Consider the following 24,023-nt stretch of genomic DNA (forward strand, 5'->3'; position numbering starts at 1 on the left):
CACTCCTATCCATGCAGAGATAACTCTTCTCCCATATGATCCCCTTTTCTCATAGCCCACAAAGAATCAGACTCAGGCAGCAACTGGCACTGGAGATTGGATGTTATTGTATCTCAAGACAGGCATATGCAGAGCTCAGACTAGGGTCCCACAGTGGCACAGTGGCAGGGATGGTTAGGTCATTCACAGCACCCCCACCCTGTTTCTGGCTCTCATTCTTCCTCATTGACTCTGGATCAACATTGTCTCCGCAGTAAAGGGCATCATAGTAAATTTGGTTCATAGTGCAGCTGCATTCAAGAATGGGGGAGCTGGACAGTGGAATATGGGGGAAAGGGCACAGAGGAAAAGATACGGTCTGAATAACTCCGGCACCTACGACTGCCTCAGCTTCTCCACCGCAGCATCCACGTCGCCCCCTGTGGCAATGAGAGCCTGGAGATTGGCTTCTGGATTCAGAAAGCCCATGGCCCTCAGTCGTTCTAGCTGCACCCGAAAGTGAGTCTCGGGCTGTAGCTGAGGAGAATTGGCACTCGCTAAGGCTTGCAGTATCTGGAGGAGGGGAGTGGAATGGAGGCCTAGCTCCACAGAGCCCTGTGCTGGGGGAACCTCAAGAGTTGGGGTTGGGGGAGGATCCTCAGGCACAAAGGCACCCTCTCTAGGCTCTGTACCTCCTGCCATATTTCCTAGCCCTGCTAAGCAAGGCATGAACCAGAGTAGGAGGTGAGGTGCTTCAGTAGCCAGAACCTGAAGCCCCTGCTCAATCTGCAGCAGGGCACGCATGGCACGAGGGTTTGCCATGGCTGCCTGAAGGTGCAGCAGCAGTGGCAGCTGCTGGCGCATCTCCTCATGCAACTGTGGGGCCTGATTCATGCTGGCTGGCCTCAGAGGTGGTGGCAGCCAGGCATGCTCAGGGATTCCAGGGGTAGCCGCCATGGGGGAAGGTGACGAAGAAACAAATGGCGCCCTGTTGGCAGCAACCCCCAACCCTGAGACAAGATCAGGCATGCTGGTGTTGGGCCCAGTGGAGCCATTCCCTGTGCCATCTTGGCTTCTGTTTTGTCTGGCACTACCCTCTGTGGGGTATCTCAGGAACCCTGGGGAGGAGGACTTTCCTTTGATCGTTACCGACTCCTTGGGGAGCGGTTGGCCTGACTCAGGTTTCTGGGATGAAGGTGAAGTTGGGGGAACTCGGTTTCCTGGTGGTGGAGCTTCTTGGCTTGGGCTGAGGGTGGAGGCGATCCCCTGCAGGTAGGTTCCTAGGGACTGTGGAGCCTCATGTAATTGCTGGAGATAGTCATAGAGCCCTATACTACCTAGAATGTTGGGAACTCTGTTTCTTATTTCAGATACATCCTGGTCCCCAGGCTGCCTGCCTCGTCTGCCACCTGAGCCTCCATATGTGGAAGCCCAGGGGTTGGGAAGAGGGTCACAATTCTCTGTCCTTGAAGGTTGGCTGCTGTTGGTGGTAGCATTAGCGGTAGTGGTAGCAGCAAAGGGATTGCCACCAAACTGCTCCTGTACTGCATTAAGCATTGGGTCCATAATATCTGTGTACATGGTCCGAAGCACATTATAGCCACCAGGGATGCTCTCCAGGTTACTGAGCGCCCGGTCCTGACTACGCATCATCTCTTGCATCATGGCAGGGTTACGTAGAAACTCCAGTGTCTGCCGCATGATTTCAGGGTTGTTGAGAATATGCCCAATCTCAGGGTTGTGCTGGATCAGCTGCTGCATATGGGGGTTGTCAAGAACCAGCTGGCGCACCAGGCCTGTGTTGGACAGAAGACCCTGGACAAAGGGGTCATCAATGACCTGAGCTACAAACTCAGGCACAGATACATGCTGCCACATCAGTGAGCTTGGCTGGTCGGGGAAACTACCAGAGGTCAGACCCAGCCCAGTGAGGCCCGTGAGGACACCTAAGCTAAAGGTGGGTGGCCCATCTGCTGGGTAAATGGAGCTGGGCTGAGGGAGAGATCCCGGGCTTGGGGCTGAGGTAGGGACTGGAGCAGCTGGGCACTCAGTGCCCATGGTACGGCGCTGCATCTTGATGACCAGGTGAACAGTGAGGCCATCTCGCACTCCACACTGTGCCAGTGAGTCGGGGTCCTTGAGGATTTTGCCAGCAAAGATTAGGACCAGCTGATCAGGGTGAGCCTTAAAGCGTTGAGAGATCTCTTCCTTCAGCTGCTGGATGGTACAAGTGTCTGTAACTGAGAAATCCTCCTTGTCCTTGGGCGTCTTCACTGTCACCTTGATGAGATGGGAATCCTGGACTGGTGCTGGGCTGCCTTGTGGCGGGGCCTCTCCACTTTTGGCCATGGTAGGCAGCAGGAAGCCCAGGTCTGTGGGGACACAGCTGGGGGATGGGAATGGGAGACCAAGATCATCCTTTTGGGTAGTGGTGAAAGTAGAAAAGGTGAGCACAAAGAGGGCCTGGGATCTCAAGGTGAGGGAACTCGAGAGTTCACAGGGAAGGGCTCTGAGTTCCTTGGGATAGTATGCTTTGGGATGATTATGGGTTTGAGAGATGCTGGGGTCAGGGGAGAGACATCAGAGGCCATGGAAAAGAGGTCTACAGTTGATGAGTGAAGGGGCAATGGCAGGAAGAAGGGCCCGGTTTGGGGAATACATACCAATCAGCTGTGACCCCGTCCTTCCTCTTAAACAGGACTCCAAACCACCCTCATCTTGCTGAACAGCCACCCCTGAAGCCTTCTGGGCTGGAACCCACTCCATCAGGTCACCTCTGTGACCTCATGACTGACATCACAGCCTCATACAATGGATTCTTGAAATTTCTCCACGGTGTCCCAGATCCCTAGGAACTCGGTCTCCCCCAGTCTTTGAGGTTTCCACTTCCATTATCCCTTTTTCATAGTGCGGGGCCTGGGCTGACCCTCCTTCTTAGGCCGAGAGTTCTGCTTTCATACATCCCAGTATGTGGTATGTGGGGACTCACATGGATTAGATTATTTAAAAAGACTCCTTAATCTTTTGTGTCCTCATTAAGATTCAAATTCAGCTACTCTTCTTCTTGGCATCTTAAGTTCTTATCTTTTCTCTGCTTCAACATTAGCCATGAGAATTTTACATTTTTTCATAGTATTGACTTTCTGATGGGCAGGAGCTAGAGTATGGGAGAGGGGTCAGGGATGATATGAAATTTTTATTTTACTTTAAAAAAAATCATTATCCCCCAGAAGAACTCAAAGAATATATATTTATTGATTTTTTTTAAATTGGAAATATGGTTGTTAAAATTAAGAGTTCAGTTTTACAGATATGAGATGTCTATTTTATATCCAAATGGAAATGTGGAAAGGTGATTCAGTACCATGAATCCAGTGTTTATCCACACTGACAAAAATATTTAGAATCATGAGATTGGAGAGTGTAGGAAAAGGATAGAGGTAAAAAGACTGAGTCACGGGCACTGTAATATTTGGAAGTCTGGAAGATTAGATGAATTCAGCAAAGGATATTTAAAAGAAAGCATTAAGTCAAAAGAGAGAGACAGAGCAGATTAAAAAGAGTTTCAAAAAGGAGAGAGTAACTAAATGTGTCAAAAGAAGCTGAGATGTCAGTAGGATGGAGACTGGCAATTGATATTGGATTTGACAAGAAAGAATTAGGACCATGATAAGACCAGGTTTAGAACAGTGATGGGGCAGAAAACCTGATTGGAGTGGGTTTAAAAGCAAATGGATTAGAAAGAAAGTGAATCCAATCAGAGTATTGTAAATCATAAAAAAGGATGGTGGCTGTATGAGAATGTAGGGATAAAGGCTTTTTGTTTTGTTTTTTTCTTAAGATGAAAATATTAAATTATATTTTTATTCTGATGGGATAAAACCAATGAGAAGAAAAAAATGATGTAGGAGAAAGAGAAAACAATTGCAACAGTAAAGTGTTGAGTAGATAGATTAGTGGAGAGTTGATTTAGGAGCATGGATAGTTTATTCAATACAACAGGCTAGAGGGAACAATGTATGGGTACAAAGGCAAGTAAATTGGTCGATTTAGTGATGCACATGGATGTAAGTCACTTTTGATCACTTTTGTCTTCTTGTTGGAATAAGCAAAACACCAGCCGTGGTCGAGAATAAAAAAGGAAATGGTGAAAGTTTGAGAAGAGCAGAAAAGGTATAAAATGTTCATCTCAAAGAATGTAGAAGTGAATTGACTAGGGCATTGGATCTCCAAGTGTGGTCCCCAGACCAGCAGCATCAGCATCACATGGAAACTTGTCACAAATACAAAATCTGGGGCTCCAGTCTAGACCTGCTGAATCAGAAACTTTTGAAATGGAGCTCAGAAATCTGTGTTTTGACACACTACCCAGTGTGATTCTGATGCAGATTTTGGTGAGAAATATTGAAGTAGGAAAATGTAGTAAGATTACTAGCAGATCATTTAAGGCTTTTGGTAATCAGTTTAGATGAGACTACTCAGCACAATTGTCTGCTTTTCTCTGCCCACATAGAGATTAGGCAGAGTTGGATATGCCATGGTGAGTATTATGCCAGAATAATTATATTGATAGATCACGGAGTAGTACTGAAGCTAGAGAACTGTGGTCAGGAAGCAAAAGAAAGTATAAGTAGGACACCTTCCTCACTTCCAAGTCCACCAGGAATGAAAGAAGCAATGAGCACTGCCAGAGAAGCAGCCTCCTTAGTGAACGGTGAAATTGCAGTTACAGAAAAAAAGGTGAGGGAACATTTTGAAAGTTGTAGGTATAATGGTTTTGCTGTTGATAAAATATGAGTTCTAAACGGTAAGGTGGAAAGTTTTGGAGAATTGATGACAAGTGAGATTCTGATTCAAATGAGAGATTTTCAAGCATATTGGGATAAAGATTAGATGACCCGGAAACCTTGGACTTTTTATGTAAACTGAGGCAACCAATGTATAAGCCTTAATTGGATTAATAGAGATGGCTCACTGGGAAGGGAAAAAAAATCAGTTTTAGCTATAATTTCTTTATTGAGATGTATCTTTTTGTGGTGGAATGGGAATCTTTGGCAGTATGTTTGCTAGACACACTTGGAGTTTCGTGGACCCATCCTTCGCTCTTGCCAATGCTTTTGTCAAGGCTGGAGGACAGGTGGTCTGTGAGGAACACACACATCTCTGTGGATCCCCTTCACAGTCCAGAATCAAACACTTCTCACCACCTCCACAGCTCCCTCACCAGTCCCAGACTCAACTATTTTCTACCAGCTCTATCATAGAAACACATACTAGTTTTACTGCTTCCAACTTTTTCCTTTACCATAATCTATTACCCCCACAGAGGCCAGACTGATAAATCAAATCACTTCTTTCTTTTGCTCAAAATCCAGCAGTGATTTTCATAGTAAAATCCAAAGTCCTCACCAGACCTGCAAAGCTCTTCAAGATTCCTCTGATGTCTTCTTCCCACCCCCCCCCTCCCATTTTTTTGGTCACTCCATTCCAGCTACACCATTTCCTTGTTATTCTTCAAAAACGAGAATACTGCTACCTCAAAGCCTTTTACTTTTTTCACGGTAGCCTTTTCTGCCTTGAACATACTTCTCTCAGAAAATTGCATGTGCACCTCTCCCAATCCCTTTTGATTTCCGCTCAACGGCCACATTTTCAGAGAGGACTTTTCTGTTTATTCCCTGTTTAAAATGGCTTAAACTGCTGCATTTTTCATCAAAGCACTTATCACAACCTAACACATATATAAGTTGAATATTGTTTGTATACTCACGAAAAGGAAGTAAACTCCATAAATGATCTTTGTTTTACCACTGAGATTTCTTTAATGCCTAAAACAATATTTGACTTATTAAATTATGGCAAGAGCTCGATAAATTATTTAATAATTAAGTATTTGAACCACAATTCTTTCCATAGCAATTGGCTGAGATACTCGGTGAGGCAGGAAGAAGAGGAGATAGGGCTTTGGTTAACTGCAGAAAGCATAAGCAACACGCAGGAGCTATGCTAAGAATGATATTGTTGGAAATGTTGAGCCTCACGGAGACCTGGGTTTTTTGTAGCTAGAATGAAAGGTGGCAGCAGCTATACCTCTCTGTGCTAAGAGATAACGATAATAGTGCAGCAAAGCCCTATGATCGTGGAAACGGCAGTTATTAAGAAACTCCTACAAAGATGAATACTCCTTAAGACTTGACTTAAATGTGGGTCTTTTCCCACTCTGACTCACCAGGTTTTTCTTCTGCTGCTTTTAAACTTGAACATTTTGGATTTGAAGAACCAAGAAAGTATTTACAATTAAATATCTGAGTCTATCTGTAGTATTTTTCCCTTTCGTATGTTTTGTCTTCCTTATATGTGGGTCTGTTTATGTATCTCTAAGTATTTATGTATATCTGTGTACACACATGACTGTATTTTTTGACTTTCTGTGCCTATATATGTGAACCTTCAGCTATGTGAACTTGTGTATGTGTACATACTTATGTATGTTCTTGAGTATGTGAATGTGCTATGGTATCGTACATGTGGATCTCTAGTGTACAACTATGATTCTCTATATTAATATGTATGCAAATGGTGTATGTGTGTGTTCGTGTATGTAGGTAGGTAAGACAAAGACATCACACACAGATAGTTGCCTTTTTGTGAAAGAAACAAAGCCAAACTTCAGATGGGAGCAAGTGGGTGTAGCCATTTTATTGACAGATCTTCCAGCCAAAGCCAATGATCTATGATTCAGTAGAGAAAGCATTTGTTGATTTCTTCTACTCCAAGATTTCTTCTGGCTGGAAGCATCAGAAGAGGAGGAAAAGGCAGATGAAGTGGTCAAATGAGTCAGCATGTAGGTTAAAAGCAAACAGGTAGTCATGATGTTTAGAACCCCTGGGATCTCTTGAGCTTAAGAATAGCAGCGTTGGTGTCCCCCTTGGTGGCAATGAGTGCCTGCAGATTGGCATGGTGGTCTTCAAACCCCATGGCCTGAAGAGATTCCATTTGCTTACTAAAACGAACCTCAGGGGCTTGCAGAAGATGAGAAGGCTCTCCAGCTAGGGACTGTAGCCTCTGCAGGACGGCTCCAGATTTGCGGCAGCACTCAGGCCCTTTGGGCTCAGCCGTATCTGACACATCCCAGGCCCAGGGCACTGTGTCAGGGTAGCTGCAGCTGGGGGCAGGAAGCCAGCCCAGACCCCAGAGGTAAGGTGCAACCCAGGGCAGAAGTACAGGAGCCTCAGTGGCCAGCAGCTGCAGACCCTGTTCAATCTTCAATATTGCTTGTGATGCCTTAGGATTGGCTAGGGCTATAAGCACATCAGAAAGCTGGGTCTGCTGCAGGAAGGTCGGCAGCTGCTGCTTCCACTGTTCACTCAGCTGGGGCATACTCATGAACATCATCTGGGCTGCCAGGTAGGGGTTGTTCAAAAGCAACTGCATTATGCTCTCTGTGATCTGGGAACTAATATGCTCATCTGACAGCTGGAGATCATCCTCTAACCTCACATCAGAGCTATCTACAGAGACGGTAGCATCTTTCTCTTCTCCTTGGGCCTGCTGAGTGAGCTCTATGCTAGGTAAGGCTGGAACCTCAGCTGGCTGCTGGATGGAATTAGCGGCAGTATTGGCCCTAGAAGTATGGTTCACCTTTTGGGGGGTAGCATTGGCTGAGTTGATTGAAGATAAACCGCAAGAACTGGTATAGATGATTCGGGTTGTAGGGAGCTGTGGGGACTGGTCCTGCTTTTCCTGGGGTGATGATGGAGATGGGGGTGAAAACTGAACTTGTTCCGGCACTTGTTCTCCCAGGAGAGCTGTGAAAAGGTTGCCCTTAAAGAGATCTTGTGAGCTGTTGAGCATCTGGTTATTGGAATCAGCATAGCTCTGGCTCATGATACTATCCCCACCTGGGATTGTCTCTCCTCCCAGGTGTGATGGTGGATTCAATGGATGCTCGAGATTCGGTGCAGGCTGCTGGATCTGCATGATCTCTTGAATCATGGCAAGGTTCCTGGCCAGCTCCAGCATCTGCCATAGAATCTCAAAATTGTCAAGGCTGTGTGAGACTTCTGGGTTCTGCTGCATCAATTGTTGCATGTCTGGGTGTTCTGAGATTACCTGTCTCATGAGGTCTGTGTTGGACAGAAGTTGCTGGATGCTAGGATTCTCCAGCATCTGTGCTATGTGCTCTGGACTATCCACTTCTAGGTGCTGGGTATGCACCTGGGGTGCATCAGGCTGCACAAAGGGGGCTGATTCCACTGGGGTATGACTCACACCAGCAGGTTGGTATAGCCCACTGCTGTTTCCTTCAGTGTTTCTGTCCTGGTAGCATGGCCCACTGGTTGGCTGGTTCTGGGAGGAATGGGCCAGAGATCTAGAGCCCTGTTTGGACCTGATGACCAAGTGGATGGTGTGGCCATCCAGGATGCCCTTCTGACTCAATGTGTCATGGTCTTTGAGAAGACGGCCCATGAAGACCAGCACTAGTTGGTCCATTTGGCATTTAAAGTAAGCCGATAGTTTCTCCTTGAACTGCTTCACTGAGGTGTCATCAGCTATCATAAAGTCTTCTTGCCTGTCAGGTGTCTTCACTATCACTCGAGTGACACTCAAAGAGACATTCTTGTCTGCAGGCAAACCCGAAGGACTCCCAGTCTGAGCCATCCTGGGTGTTCGAGAGAAAATATTCAGCATAGACCTTAGTGGGTGGGCAGATAGGAAGCAGGTAGAGGCAGGGGCAAGAGGGGTGAGGGCAGACAGATGGTTCCACTGGCCTCTTTCTCAGGTGTTGTGTTCTCAGGCCACAGGCTAGCTTCCTTGTTGCCCCAAAAGGGGTGAGTGACCAGGTCAGGGCCAGGTATTTTGCAATGTTCTACCCCCACCCCAGTTCTCCAGATGTGGCCCAGCTGAGGCCTGTTGTGGCTACTGATTCATACTTAGTGCAAGGTGGGCTAAGTGGAGATGGCTTTTTCCCAGGGCTGCCCCTCCCCTTGCCCCACCCACCAGGAGCATAACCTCTTCAGAAAAGGGATATTGTGATGTTAACTGTGGCCTCACAGTCTCTGCCAGGACTAACTGAGAAAGAAGGACATATTTGGGGGTTCAAGTCCCCATTATGAAATAAAATAAGATAATTTCCCAGAAAACTGGAGACAATGTTCTCAGGATGGAACTATTAAATAAAATAAATAAAATGAAATAAATAAAATAAAATAATAAAATAAAATAAAATAAAATAAAATATAAAATAAAATAAATAAAATAAGATAAAATAAAATAAAATAAAATAAAATAAAATAAAATAAAATAAAATAAAATAAAATAAAATAAAATAAAATAAAATAAAATAAAATAAAATAAAACCAGATCAGTTATGTGAGATGTGTGTTTCTCTGGTGATATGCGTGGGACACTTATGAGAATGTTAGGCTTGTTGCATAAAAAATTGAGTCTATTGAAGCCATAGATAAAACTGCATACCTGTGGGTAAGAATGGACTCTCTCCCATAAGAAGGGGTTTATTACTTTTGTTAGTGATCTAGAAAGAGTTGGGGCTTAGAAAGAAAAATGGAGCAAGAACAAACTTCTTTAGTGGAAGAAGAGGTCATGTTTTTCTCTGTGTCTAAATTCTGGGATTCTAGACTTAACTGAGAGTGCTCCCGTGTGATGGGAAAGATCCCTTCCATCCTGGAGTGGGGCGGGGCTAGCCAGGGAGAGTCCCTCTAGGGACATTCCAAACTAAGGTGAATGAGCCATTCCTTGCAAAATATTTTTAATTCACTTATCACTTGGTCTTTTCTACATGTCAGTAAAGCAGAAGTAATATAATGATTTGTTTCAGGGCTCTAGCCCAGTCTTAAGAGCCTACCTTCATGCCGAAGCATTAAATGCAAGAGATATCTGCGAACCAAGAGGTGAAAGTTAAGGTGCTTAATGGTGAAATTCCTAACAAGACAGGTTTAGGCAACTAAAAGGCCAGATTTCCAGTTCCATGCAAATTTAGGGGATGGTGCTTGATATTTAACTTATCCATTCGTGGATAAGTTAAAATGCATGTTTTTGTCTATGTTGATGTTTGGGCGTGGGTGGAAATATTGCACATGTAGGAGTGAGAAGGCATATGTTTGATTGGATCTGTGAGTGTATGTGTATGAAAGTGTAAGCATGAGACAGTGTGTGTGAAGTATTCCAGTACCTGTGTGACTGACTATGAAGTCCTAAGGATCTGAAACTGAACATTCCATCCACCTGCCTGGAAAGAAGGTGCACCATGCAGATAGGTAAGTGTCAAGCACAGAGTCCAGGACCATATGTTCTCAGTGTGTTGAAGATGAGCAAAGAAACTACAGACAGTTGGCTAGGAGACTCCCTGCTATCACACTAAAGGATTCTTTACTGAGAATGTCTGAACCTCCAGCCCAATCCATGTCAGACCTGCTCAGCCACCAATTGCCTACTTCCTAGAGCAGACTCAGATCTAAGCCCCTCTCAATTGCACTCAAAAGTGAGATTGATTCAGGACAGTGAAACATTGATTTTCACACCAAAACACTGCCTCATTTCTCCCCAGGTATCACACAGAAGGTTGAGGATAAGAAAGGGAACTCGCACACCCTACTCTAATGACCAGCTGCCCTGGATCTTCTACACTAGAACCAGAGGCTCTCGACCTGAGATTTACAACTCTAAACCTAGCTCACAGAGTCCTACAACTGTAGGAGCCAGATTCACAGTCTTCAAAACAGAATATGAGATTTGTTTTAAAAATGGTTAAGTCCATCTACAGTTCTAGGATTCTGGTAAAGATGGAGTAACATTTTCTATCTCATGTTTTGTTTCCCAATAAAACCCAATCAAATCCACTGAGATCATTATTAAAGAGAATTTTAATGTGCTGATTGAGACGTTAAGAATAAAGAGCTAAGTACATATGATCAAGGCTGTCAATCATTAGCGCTGATGGCCATTTTGAGGAGTGGTCCACCCGGAGGGTGAAGAAGAGGACACGCTTCTACTGGTGCTTTGCCCTGGGGTCTCCTGGCCTGGAGGGCTTGTTGGGTTTGTCAGCTTTTGGTGGAGCCTGGGCCCCAGAGAGCCTTTTGCCTGGTGGTCTTGGTAGCCTGCACTTCAGTGTCAGGAAGCTAAGGTCATAGTTGATCAGGTAGCCGTCATTATAGACATACAACTTGTGATCTGAGGGGCAGTAGTTGATGCCCTGCAGTGTTTCCAGCATCGTATCCAGCAGGATGCTGAGATGACGCTCCTGCCCAGTGGTGGTGTCAAAAGCATAGAAGATCTCCTCTTGGCGGGTGCTCAGTGAGCATAATGCATAGAGCACCCCACAGGCCACGAAGGCTCCTCACAGTGATGGCTTGTACTGGCTGGTGGTCCAGATTTTCTCCACTTCTAAGGTGCTAGCATTGAGGCGACTCACAATCAGGTTTCCCTTACTCTTCTCAGTGGCGTAGAGCACCCACAGTCCCTTCTCATCACCAGCAAAATCAAAGTCTTTCCAGGGCACACCAGCATAGGAGAAGCAGTTGTTGTAGGTGGCGCCAGGCAACAGTCACCGCAAAACCAGGCTGTTGGAGGAAAGGTCCACCTTGGCCATTTCACCTGTGCCATAGTAGTTAAAGTACATGGAGTTCTTATAAACAGTATTGCCACTGCCGTCACCATAGCCCATCTTCCACTGCTTGTAGTTCTTCAGCAGTACCAGACCGTCATAGGACTTGTGCAGCTGGTAGTAGTCAAAGTACCTAGGCCAAGCCCCATACCAGAATCATCAGGTGACAGCAAGAAGCAGAGTAACCAAGTCCTGTTAAAAATGGGCAAGCTAGTGTTCTAATTAATAGTGGGGGCTTTGGAATCAAACAGAATTGATCTTCAATCTTTTTTTTTTATTTACAATATACTATGACAGAATAAATAATTATAAAAAATAAAACAGCCCCATAACAATAATAACATCTCTTGAAATGATGCTTAGTAGGCACTGTGCATGCATTATCTTGTTAAACTGTAATAAAAGCACTATGGGACAGGTTTTATCACCACAGATTAGAAGACTAGGTCTCAGAAAGGTTAAATAATTGGCTCAGATCAATCAGCTCATAAGAAAATCACCTCCTTGATTGTCAGGACTGACAAACATAATGAAAATAAAATAATTACCAGAGTATTCAGCTTGAAGTAAGCAATCAGCAAGTGGCAGCTATTATTTTTTTCTTCTTTATGGATAATCTGTGCCAAGATTTTGCTGCCGTTCACCTGCCCTTGAGACATTGTTGTCCTATAGCAGGACATAGTTCTAAGGCTGGATTCAGGGAGATTTCTCCTCAGATCACTTTAGAAAGTCCCTTAAATCATTCCTAACTTATGAGTATTGCCATCTCTTAATATTGGGCAGTATGTCCTCCCTTACTCACAGAGATTTTGAGAGGGTTTAAAAAGCATAAGCATGTAAATATTTTGTATGCTACAAAATGTCTATAGGAATTGGAGAGCATTATTATCAGTAAAAATCTCATCTTTCTGAGATGAGCTCCAACTGGGGTTCTTCAATGACTAATTCAACCCACATTTATCCCTCCCTCCCATGACCTCCTACTCAGTTGGGTCTATATCACACTTCTGTATGTACTGACTTTAAACACCTTGTGTGTAGGTCATACCTGCTTCCCTAGCCAGGCTGCCAGTTTATTGAAGCACTCATTCATCTACTCATTGATTCATTTAGCCACTCTTTCCTCTAACAAATATTTATCTGCACCTACTACACTGTTCACACTTTTCTGTGTAATCTCATGTGATATTCTCATACATTTAAGTACTCTTATTTTACAGCTGGCTGAGAATGGGTCTAAGATGTTAATTCATTTCTCCAAGATTGCTTAGCTTAAGTGGCAGGACTGAGATTCGAACACTGATCTATTTGATTCTAAGACTCAAGCTTGGTCAAGTTTATCATCTGAACACCTTCTGAGTAGAAGTTAGGATTCTAAGGCCCAGGTGTAGAAGAGTTTGTTCTTGAGATAAGATCAGGCTAGGGATAGAACCAGCCTTGGATTATAATGGGATTAAAAATTTCAGACAGTGAATTTGTGAAGGAAGCTTGGAGCAGTCTGTGCTATCCTTAACCCATGAGATGAGCACTCAGAGGTAGCCTGTCAGGCCTAGGTTAAAATTGCCCAGGGGAGCTCCTGAAATAAAAGAAGCTAGGATGGAGCCACAAAGAAATCTATTAGGGTAGGGTAGGAAATATCTGGAAAGAACCTGCTTGCAGAAGAGGATTCACGCTGGACTCACCTGCCATCTTCACACAGAGGAGCCACCCAGTAGAGAGAAGAGGCTGGATTGGGTGCCGAGTCTCGGCCCCAGGTGCCTGCCTTGTAAGAGAATCCTCTCCAATTGAGCTGTACTACAATGGGTCTGCTGACTTTCTAGAGCCCTCCATGGGCACAAGAACCTAGAGAAGAGAGCAGAGAAGATATGAGCTAGCTGTGAAGCACGTGACCCACAGGAGCAGAGTATGAAAGTATAATAACCATGTGTGCATTTGAGTGTATGTCCATGAACCGAATGCATTTACAAGTGTATAAGCAGGTGTGATTGCACATGAAGAAAGGTTATTGTGTATGTTTGATTATTTACACGTTCATGTACATGGGTATACCCATGTACCAATCTTGGTCTGCATCCCTTAGGAATATGCCAAACAAGAAAATGAGAGATTTATTCCACATCAAGATCTTTGCTGCCCACTCCTCAGTATAGCATAAGCAACTCTATATGTCCAATCCTATCCTTGGGGAGATGAGATCTTGGGAAACTCAGTCTGTGGCCTTACTCAGGGGCAGAGGTGGGTGACGGTGTGTGGAGGCCTCTTCTTGCTCTTTCTCCCTCTCACACTAGCTTAGCTGGCCCTTAAGGACATCCACCTCCTGGCGGAGACAATGAAAGCTGCACTGGTCAGAGTCAGCCAGGAGCTTGAGTGTGAGGCTGGCATTGGCCACCTATGGAAATGAGATGCCAGGGATGTGGGTCACCGAGTGCTCTTAAGAACTGAACTCAGGCTCCCATATTTCTCAGCTCAGGGTCTTCTTCCTCAGAAAGAAGTAGTTTGGAGAATTGTCAAATTTGAGATTAGATAAGGCAGGAGGCTGTGGAGAGGGGAGAAATTCTTTAATCAGTCCACATACCTGGCTCTGGAGTTGGTAGAGGAAGTCCCCAGCCCCACTAACTTTTTCTTTAGCCTTAAGCTGGGCCACCAATTCTTGTGCTCCCTCCAGCTCCAGGCGCAGCAGGTTGAAGACTGGGGACTCATAGGAGGAAGCAAGGGCAGTAGGATCTCTGGAATTAGGAGAGTCATTTATCTCCAGGACCTGGCTATCCTGATCTTCAATGGCACGTGCATACTCACTGACCTGGGCATGGGGGGATAAACAGGCAGATCCCCCAAACTGCAACATCCGTGGCTATTCCCATTAATTCACATCCCCCCCACAGTGCCTCAGAGCCTACAAAACTCTCACATCTGTCACCTTACTTGCTTCCACTAGTAGCCTGTGAGGTGAGCATTAGTGTTATTCCTATTTCATAGCTGAGGACACTAGTACCCTTTTCACTGCAGGAAAAATAACTCTTTCCCCTGCACCCCCCCCCCCACATTTTCTTTCCTTTTCTGGTTAAAGCCACACTCTTTCGGGAGTTGTTTAATGAGTAAATAAATGGATAGACTTTTAGCTTCCAGTCCAGCCCCATCCCATCCATCTTTCTCAGGAGCTTCACTAAAAACCATTACGAAAAGCAACTGCCCACATCACATTCTATTCACTCAGCCTTGCTTAGCATCAATGCCAAGCTCACCAGCCTGGCCCACAAGTTTCTCCACATATTGCTCCTATAAGTCTTCTTCAAACTCTATCCTGCCTCCTTTGAACTGGTCATCCCACTTCCAAGCCTTTTCTTATTCTATATCCTCTTCCCATCTCCCAGTTCTATGCCCTCTTCCCATACTCATTAATTCACTCATTAATGTAGGAAGCACAACCTATACAAGCCTCTATGTACTGTTTCTACCCCTTGGGATCCCCAAACAGTACCTAATTTTCCCCTTCATGCTAAAGAATTACCTCAAAGAAGAGGGCTGTGCTTCCTTTAGCTCCTTCTCTATTGCCAGGGCTCATCTCCATGCTGGGTCCAGGAGAGGCTGTGCTTGTGCTACTCCCAGCCCCAGCCCCCAACTCTAGCACTCACTCACCCTGGACAGCTCCTGCTCATACTTGCTCATAAGCTCCTGGGCTGTACTCTGCAGCTGTTTCAGCTGCTTCAGGGTGGTGGAGCTGTTGAGCAGGTGAACCATATAATGGCATATGCCATCCTCATCCACGGTGCCTGGCACACTTCTTATCAGCTGCAAAAACATGGTTACAAGCATATTCAGCATATACATTGGGGCACGATGTGATGTTTAGCAAAATGAAGCAAGAGAGGAGTCTGGCCCTTCTCTGGTGTGCCCGAAAACAGCTCTCTCTGCACAGGAGGTTGTTCTTGATTGTCTGGGCATCCTTCTACCATGGGTTTGTGTGACCCTTCTCTTGATGTCCCGTAACTGAAGCCACAGTTCCCTTCCAGGTCCTACTGGTAAGGCCAACCTCATCCTACCTCATGCACTGGCTAAATCTGACTGCAATTCACATAACTGGAAGCAGACTTTTCCCTGATGCTCTGTGGGAGAGACAAAAGCTGCTCTGAAGAGAAGTGTCAGGGAACCAGCTTAGGGGCTGTAGTCCTCTGCAGTACCCTCGCTGTAGCGATTGAGTAGATTACCACAACTTCACTTGGTCTTGAAGACAGCAGGAACAGAGAGTTCCAAGTCAACAAAGAAAGAAAATTAATATTAACAGTACCATGAGGCACCAGAGTCTAGACTGATATTCAGCATTAACAAGAACCTGACAAGTTAGGATTTGAAATCCACATTTTATAACTGAAAACCAGAAGTTCTGAGAATTTAAAAAAATATTTTTTACTGCTGCATGATTAATAAGTGACCAGGTTACAAGCTGCCTGCACGTCTCATGTTTGATCTAGATCCTGTGCTTTTACTCCTAAGGGAGATGCAGAACTCCAAGCCATGTCGGGATGAGTATGCAATGCAGGCCAGCAGGTAACAGTGGGAGGCAGCTGCCTTGCCTCAGCTAAACTGAGTGAGGGGAGAAAGGTTCTAGGAATGAGAGATGCATAATTTGGGATCTTCTTCCCTTTACCTATTATCTTACTTATAAACACACAGATTTGAGAGCCAGAATGCCTGAGTTCTACTTCTGGTTCTGTGACAGTGGTGAATTATTTCATCTCTCTGTGTCCCAGTGTCCTTGTGTGTAAGTGAGGATACTTATATTGTATTTTTTAAATTATAAATATATGTAGAGATTAATTTGTAAAGACTTTTACTAGTCTGTGGTTATTATAATTAGTTATTATAGACTCTTAGTTATTAAGACTCTTATTAGCCTATTAGCTATTATGATCCCCTATGTCCATCTCTCCACTCCCATTTTGAAGCTAAATGAGCCAGTACTGGATCAAATGCTCCTTCTCAAGTTGATTAGACCTGTGGCACCAGCTGAAGTTTCTTTACAGAACTTTGAAAAATTTAAACGTGGCCTTTATTTCTCTCTGAATAGTCCCACACATAGCTTCCGTGGCCCCTGTAGTTAATCTGGCTATGTCTTCAGCCTGCAACTCCAACTTGAGAGTTTAGCTTTTGGGGATAATGAAGCAGAAGTCACATGCCTACAATAGTCCAGGCTGGCACCGCTTAGCTCCAGAGTGTTTAGCATAGGAAAGGGATGGTGACATTTTGCAGAAAACAAGACCTCATGAAAAGCAGGTAGATAGCCCAGAATGCCTCCATCTCTCACCATCATCTTTGTTTTCCTCTCTGACCCTATGCCCACCCAAGCCCAGAGATCATCAGAGCAGGCAAAGTACCCCACCCTCCTTCCATGTGTCCCTCTCCACCTTCACTTTCTCCTGGAACCTGGGGAGTTCTTGAAAAGGATCAGAGCTGCAAGAGAAGCCAGTCCAAAGCACAGAGCCATTTTCCTCCCCACTTGTGATCCCTCTACCCTCCGCCTGTACCTGAGGCTGTCCTGGGAGTACCAGAGGCAGCAGCAGTAGAGTGATCAGGGACACTAGGACAGGTGTCATTTTGCATCAGTTGCAGGATGGACTAAGACCTCTGTGCCCCTCAGGCTTTTATCTCTGGTCCAAGTGAATAGTCTTAGCAGGAGGGGCACAGATTTCGACATCTGAAAGTTCTGAGAGTATGAGAGGATGTGGGGAGAGTATAGGAGTAGAAGGTGGGAGGGAAGGATTACAACAAACTGGTGCCTCCAGAAAGGTGGTAGAAGTGAGTTTCTCACTACAAACAGGGTCTTTCTCATCCATCCCCAAGTTTAGATCTGCCCTCATCCTGCTGGGCTCCCTGTCCAAACAGATTAAGGCAAACCTGAGACATTTTGTGGGGACCTTGGAATGAGTCCCTCTCAGGAGGGATTATGGTCTTTTTCTCAGCTTTAAGGGAGGAAATGCGACCCTACCTGTTCCATCTCAAGACGAAAGCCATTAACTTAACCACGCACCTTTGGATGAGGGCCAAGGTGTATATATGGGGGTTGGGGGTATTGCTTCAGCAACACTCCACTAACCAGCTCTGTTATGTGCCCTTCCTTGCTCCTCGAAATGTATCTCTTCCACTGTTCCAGGCTCACTAAACATTTTCATCACACCTTCTATTCAAATATAGCCCTCAATTTGAGCGCCTGATGCCAGAAGCCTCCACTATGTGTCCTTCAAGAAAGCTCCCTCTCAATATCTTCTAACCAACCACAGTAGCCTGTTGAACCTCCAGTTCTCTGGGCTGTTGACTGGGATACAGAAAAGGAAGAATTTAGGTCCTGAGTCTTGGACAAGGAGTCATACATAGCTCAGCGTCCCCAGTGGTGGCCACCCTAAATTGCTCTGTCTTCTTCTGTTATATCTCTTGAGTACTTCTCCAGCAGTGGTGAGTCCCATACCCTCCCAAATGCCAAGGGGGATGTCAAGTTTCCTGTGAAGTATGTGTTGTGCCCTCCTCAATTTTTCCACTGAGGAATTTGATATCTGTAGCTCTAAGATCTGTATCCTTTATTATTTCCCTTCTTCTCAATGCACCCCTAACTCCAGCTATTATAGGCACTTAGCATAAATGCCCTCTGCTCACTCATCTCATCCTTTAGAGTCTTTTTCCCAACACATAATACCTAGTAGAGAAAGGCATATAAAACCTCCACTTCTCCTTCTAAGGAAAGGGTCCAAGAGCTTAGGTGAATGTATGACTCCGGGTAGACAATCCCTGGGCTCTGTTAGGCAATCCTTAACGACAGATCATACCCTTATCTTGTTTTATAGATTTTCACCCTCTTACTCCCTGCCCAAGTCCAAGAATCCATTGTCTATCAACTCCTCTGGCCTGGCCTTGCTATAATCATGGAGTCCAGAGGAGCCACAGATGTTAGGGAGACAAGAGAGAAATGAGTTGGAACACCTAAGCTGCATGGAGCAGGAAATCTATCTAGAATTAGTGCCCAGGTGGGTTATACTAGAAATTTAGGAAGGGAGGGATGGAGGGAAAGAAAGGCGGAAGAACAGATAGAGTATAAAGTATGACAATTAGTACTGGGGTCATCTTCCTATTATTTGCCAGCTGAAACTAGTGAGTGGTAATAGTTTGAAAAGCAGGAGAAGTCTCAGCGTCTGAGCTAAGTGAGGAAATTGCTTAGGGAGGCAGCCACAGTACTGTCCATACCCTTCTGTCCCAGAGACAAGTCTCCCAAGATTTACATATTAACCACCCAGGTCAGAAACCATGTCAGTTTCATGAGTCGTGTTCTATTTTATTCACACTGTGCCATTTCCCCAGCCCCTTCTGTCTTCATCTCTTCAGCAAACATGGAGTTCCTGCTTAGTATCACACACTGTACAAAGCCCCCATTCAGAGCCACCTTTCACCAGTCTGGTTCTGGCTCAGCGGAATGAAAAAGATAACATCTTGATCTCCATTCTGCATCCCTGTCTGTCATGGTCCAGGCCCAGACTCTTCTATATGTGTGTGATGCATCTATGGAGTTCAATACAGAGTTAGAGCAGGAATAGTCCAGCCATGGTAGACCCAGGCAGGCAGAGGTCAGTTCAATGTGCGCTCTGCCCCCATGATGGGAATAGGACCAGGTTGAGCATAGCACCATCTACTGGCAGATGAGGGAAATGCCTTGGTTAGGGCTCTGCCCAGATGGGTCCTGCAGCACTACTTGGAAGTCTGAGAGCACACACTGGAGAAAACAGGTTCCTCATTTATTCCTGTGGGAGGCCCGCTCAGAGCCCACATTCTCACTGCCCCTGGTGAGCAAGAAGAGGGCAGATGTGTAAAGAGAGTGATAACACTGGCATGGGACTGCAGGTACCCAAGGCCTTGTGGCGGGCAGCATGGGATGGCAGGCAACAGATGGCATAAAGAATGAGGGCATAAGAAGCATCTATGAGCCCTAAGTCCAGGGCTGGAGAGAGCATGGTGGCCAGTTCATACCAGATGTTGGGGCATGTATTACCACATGCCAGCCAAGGTGCACCCATGTGTTCACAGTAGATATGGGGCAGTGCCTGCTGCCAACTGCAAGGCAGTCTCTGGAGCAGGGCCACAGGGTCACAGTCACTGTGGCCACTATACCTACTACATGCTGGGTCAGCAATGCCCTGTAGCACAGAGGCTGGCAGGTGACCACGTAGCAGTCCATAGTCATAGCCAGCAGCACCAAGGACTAGTGGGTTATAAAGAGCTCAGCTAGGCAAGCCCCAAAGGAGCTCTCACCTGACAGACTCCAGAGCATAGCCAGGGCTTTGGTCACTGTGGATGTGGCCAGAGTCATTGGCTGCCAGAAGCCTGAGCAGCTGGTACACAGGTGCCCAGAATGTCTTGTCATCTGTCCCCAACCCCAGAAGAAGGGTGCGTCCTGCCAAAGCTGCCTTATATAGCAGGGACACAGGCACAGAAACCCATGCATGCCAGGCCTCCAGTCCTGGTACCCCCAGCAGAACAAAGGACCTAGGTCCAGAGACGAGCACAGTTTGGCAATCTAGATCCCAGCGCTATCTTCTCATTCCACCTGGCTCTGTCCCTGCAGAGTATAAATAAATGGAGCCTGTGAGAGGCAATCAACAGTTCCACAGAGATTTTAGGTAGGTGAGGACAGGGATCAAGGCTTAGTAATCTACAGCATTTACTGAGAGCCATCTTTGTGCCAGGAACTGTCATATGCTGACCTATGGGTTCTCTAACCATCTGTGGGTTTGTAGATGTTCCTTTAAGATGGATCAAGGAATTTGGTTTCTGAGAGGTTAACAGACTTACTCTGGGAAATAGGATTTCTATCAATACTCATTTGACTAAAGACCATGCTCTTCTGACAGTCTTCTCTAGATGCAATGCCTCCTCATTAGCCCAGGCACATGGGGACATTGGAGAGTGCTTTTCCGGATCCCCTGTCCCAGAAGATATCAGTCTTGTTATCTATACTTAATTCTTCCAGCTGCAGTACAGCTTCTGTGCTCCCTCCATACTCCGGGAGAGATAAATCAGAGTAAGAAAAACTGCAATGGCTGTTTTCCACCCTATTCACTGACAGATGCTCAGATTAACTCCTCTTCCAAGATCCTTTTTCCAGAAGCCACATTTTTTTAAATCTCAGACCCACTTTCTCAAACATCACATTCCTTCCAACTGTCCACTACTTTTTCCCAGCTGCCCATGGCCTTTGACATCCCTCCCTCCAGATATGAGGCTCTGTGTACTTGGGTCATGGAACTTAATTCCTTCTTTGACCAGTGTGGACTTTCACCTCCTGACTCAGATATATTTTGTTTTGTACAGAACTGTATCTGGGAAAGTTCCGATCCCACTGAGGACACAGCAGAGCATCCGTATCAGACGCAGTGAAAGGGACTGGGATGAGATGCCACAGTAACAGTGCAACTGGTGGGTCAGGTTAAAATGGTGGAGGCTAAACAACTTTACCTATCAGGGTTTAAGTAGGTAAGACATAGCCTAAAAAAAGACTCTCCATGCCCCACCTAAACACCACAGTTATGTCCTTGACCTTCATGAGATATAGCATCTGGTATTTTAACCTGGTCCTGAGGACTGAAGAACCTGAGGCAGGTGAGCAGAGAATAGTGTGTCTGGCTCTGGGTTCAGCTAGAGCACTGTCTCCTGGGCTTTCTCTCATAACCACACAGTTTGACTCTTACAGAGGAGAGTCAGGTGATAAACCAGGATAGACTTTTCTACATGGAAGTCTTACTGGTTTAGAAATTAGAGCTTCCTTCTGAAGGATGAGGCTTCACTGAGTCATGGGGCCTGGTCCCACCTCTCCCACACTGGGAGCCCTGTGGGATCCTCTGAACCCTGGGAACATTCTGCCAGGACCAGCAAGGCAGGCCCAACCTTTACAAAAGAAGGATGTCAAATTCCTCAGGGCCTGAGAATGTCTCTCCCAAAACCACAAGATAAACCCAACCTATACCAGGCAGCGGCCCCAAAGAAATCCCTGTATTCAAGGTGTGGGCCCTATTAGTACACTTCCTCTTGGCAAAAGTCCAGGGACAACTCCCCTATTTCCCTCATGTTCAGAGCCCACATTTCTGCTCCTTCCATTTCCTCCCATAGACTGGGCGATGGGAGGAGAAGGAAGCCAGGACCCACTTCTAACCCTCCAGCCTTAGCCTCTGTTCTGTGTTCTGTTCTCTGCAGGCACAGCTGCACCCCTCTCATCTTCTACCTGTCTGCTCTGCTCCCTTTGCCTGTCCATTCCCTCACCTCCTCTCCAGGCTCCACAGAGCTCAGCTTCCTCTTTAGGTCAGGAGCTCAGTAAGGATGGGTTGAGGGAGAAGGAAGGTAGAATCTCTACTCTCCCTGAGCTTCCAGGCACAGGACCGTCCGAGCTGAGGCTCAGAGTCCTGGAGCTTCTCCTTGGTGGTGATATACCGCAAAGGTATCACACTATCTTTGATAGAAAATTGACCTACAAAAAGGATAGGGTCACGTGGAGCTGGGACCAGGAACAAAAGCTCCTGGATCCCAGTCTAGAACTGCTTCCTTTCCTGGGATTTTTGCCTCGTTCCTCAATTGACAACAATTTTCTTTTTGACAGGAGAAGCTGTCTCTGCTTCTCAAACATTCTGCTGCTCTACTTGCCCCTGAGTTTCCACTCCCACTTTGAAGGCATTTTCCTTCTGACTCCACTCACACATGTGCTCCCTTGTACTGACATGAGTCTTTGGGGCCACTGATAGTTCACAGACCTGCATGAACCAGCCACAGACAGAGAGACCTGTCTCCTACCATCTGCTACCTCCTCTCCATGAGGTTCCAAGCCAGAGCATATCACCGCCCTCTTCTTTTTCTTTTGATCCTTCTCAGGGGACCTCTGGCTCCTCAAACCGTTCTACTCAGAGTGCTCACATACTGTGTCATGCCTAAGGGGATTAAGGGACAAGGTATTCCTCCAGGGAAGAGTAGACCATCAAAGAACGTATTACATGCATCTGGAAGCTGTATAGGAAAAAGAAGGCATAGTGAAAAGAGGTCAAGAAATGAACTCTGCCAACAGTCTAGGTTTGTTATATGATTTTGGGGTGAATCCATTCATCATTTTAAACCTTGATTTTAAAAGAATATGTGGTCCCTACCCTTTTTGGAGGGTACGTGAGAGTGGGAAGGAAACATGGTACATGTTACAACTTTTCTGTTTCTGTTTATTCCCACTTCAGCACAGTGGTTAAAATGGGCTCTGAGGCCAGAATATCATGGTCAAACTCCTATTTCTGCCACATATAAACTGTGTGACTTTGGGCAAAATATTCAACTTCTCTATGCCTAAATTTCCTTATTTTTAAATTGGGGATAACAATAAACATACCTACTTTAAAGTGATGTTGTAAGAATAAATAAAATAATGTATGTAAAGCAATTATACAGGGTACAATAATGCCTGAAATAAAGTAAATATCCATCACATGTTAAACAGCTGTATTATTATCTTTAGCGCTTGTATTATTCCTGGAGCCCATTCCTCCCCAGCCCTTCTCCATTGCATTCTTAGTTCTCAATTTCATAATCTGGTAAAAAAAAAAAAAAAATTCTTTTTACATCTTAAAAAGAAAATAAACTGAGTTGGGAATTGAACTATTTGAAAGCAGAATGGTTTTGAGTTTGAAAAAAAAAAGCCTAACAGAGACCGAAAGATTCATATTTGACCTGATTAGATCAAAAAAGAATTTCCTTTGCCAACAGACCCAAGAAAAGTAGGTTGAGTACAAGACTTTTTCTAAATAAAATTTAGGAATTTGGTGGCATTGTCTTCTATTCCCAGCCGCCATCTAGAAAAAAACTATGAAGGAGAGAATACAACAGAAATGGACAGTTATCATTATTTAGTATTGTTTCTGCTCCCTTAGCCTTATAAAGAAATAATGCAACTTGATGAACAGAGCCTGAGCTTTCAAATCAAGCAGACCTGGGTTTGAATAAGTCTCCTCTACTGTGTAGCCTTGAGCAAGTTCCTTAACTCTTCTGACTTTAGTTTTTCCCTTTGTACAATGAGGATTAGTGTATCTTCCCAAAAAGAAGGTTGTGATGATTAGAGTAACATGCACAAAATACCTAACAGGGTAACTTGAGCTCAAGAGAATTAACACATATTACTCAAGGTTGTGTGATTTGGAAAGAGTCACCTTAGGACAAACTCTGGCTATCTGGGATACCTGCCAGACCCACATAGGGTAGCTATTGGACCCTAATAAAAGACATAATTTCACAATATCACCCTTCCCTCAAAAATAAATGTGCTCCCTTCCTCTTAGAGGTACATAATAGAATATGGTAATGGTATATAGTTCACAATATGTCACACACAGTTTATATTTGTTTTAATAACATTTTTTTT

General features: G+C 45.2%; 2 protein-coding genes across 2 annotated transcripts; both read right to left on the bottom strand.

The window, feature by feature from the left end:
• Nucleotides 1-375: 375 nt before the first annotated feature.
• LOC105307576 (ubiquilin-3) lies at nucleotides 376-2,328 on the bottom strand. The gene has a single exon (XM_011383125.1). It carries the CDS (start codon nucleotides 2,326-2,328, stop codon nucleotides 376-378), a length of 1,953 nt encoding a protein of 650 aa, XP_011381427.1.
• A 4,527-nt stretch (nucleotides 2,329-6,855) lies between these two features.
• On the bottom strand, nucleotides 6,856-8,670 carry UBQLNL (ubiquilin like). Its single transcript, XM_011383126.1, has one exon. The coding sequence runs from the start codon at nucleotides 8,668-8,670 to the stop codon at nucleotides 6,856-6,858; it is 1,815 nt and encodes a 604-aa protein (XP_011381428.1).
• Between the last annotated feature and the right edge of the window lie 15,353 nt (nucleotides 8,671-24,023).

This window comes from Pteropus vampyrus, unplaced genomic scaffold (genome assembly GCF_000151845.1).
Source record: "Pteropus vampyrus isolate Shadow unplaced genomic scaffold, Pvam_2.0 Scaffold504, whole genome shotgun sequence".
NCBI classification, from domain to species: domain Eukaryota; kingdom Metazoa; phylum Chordata; class Mammalia; order Chiroptera; family Pteropodidae; genus Pteropus; species Pteropus vampyrus.

What these genes read in the sequence shown, in the direction of transcription:
- LOC105307576 (XM_011383125.1), bottom strand. Translation starts at nt 2,328, where the DNA reads ATGGCCAAAAGTGGAGAGGCCCCGCCACAAGGCAGCCCAGCACCAGTC.
- UBQLNL (XM_011383126.1), bottom strand. Translation starts at nt 8,670, where the DNA reads ATGCTGAATATTTTCTCTCGAACACCCAGGATGGCTCAGACTGGGAGT.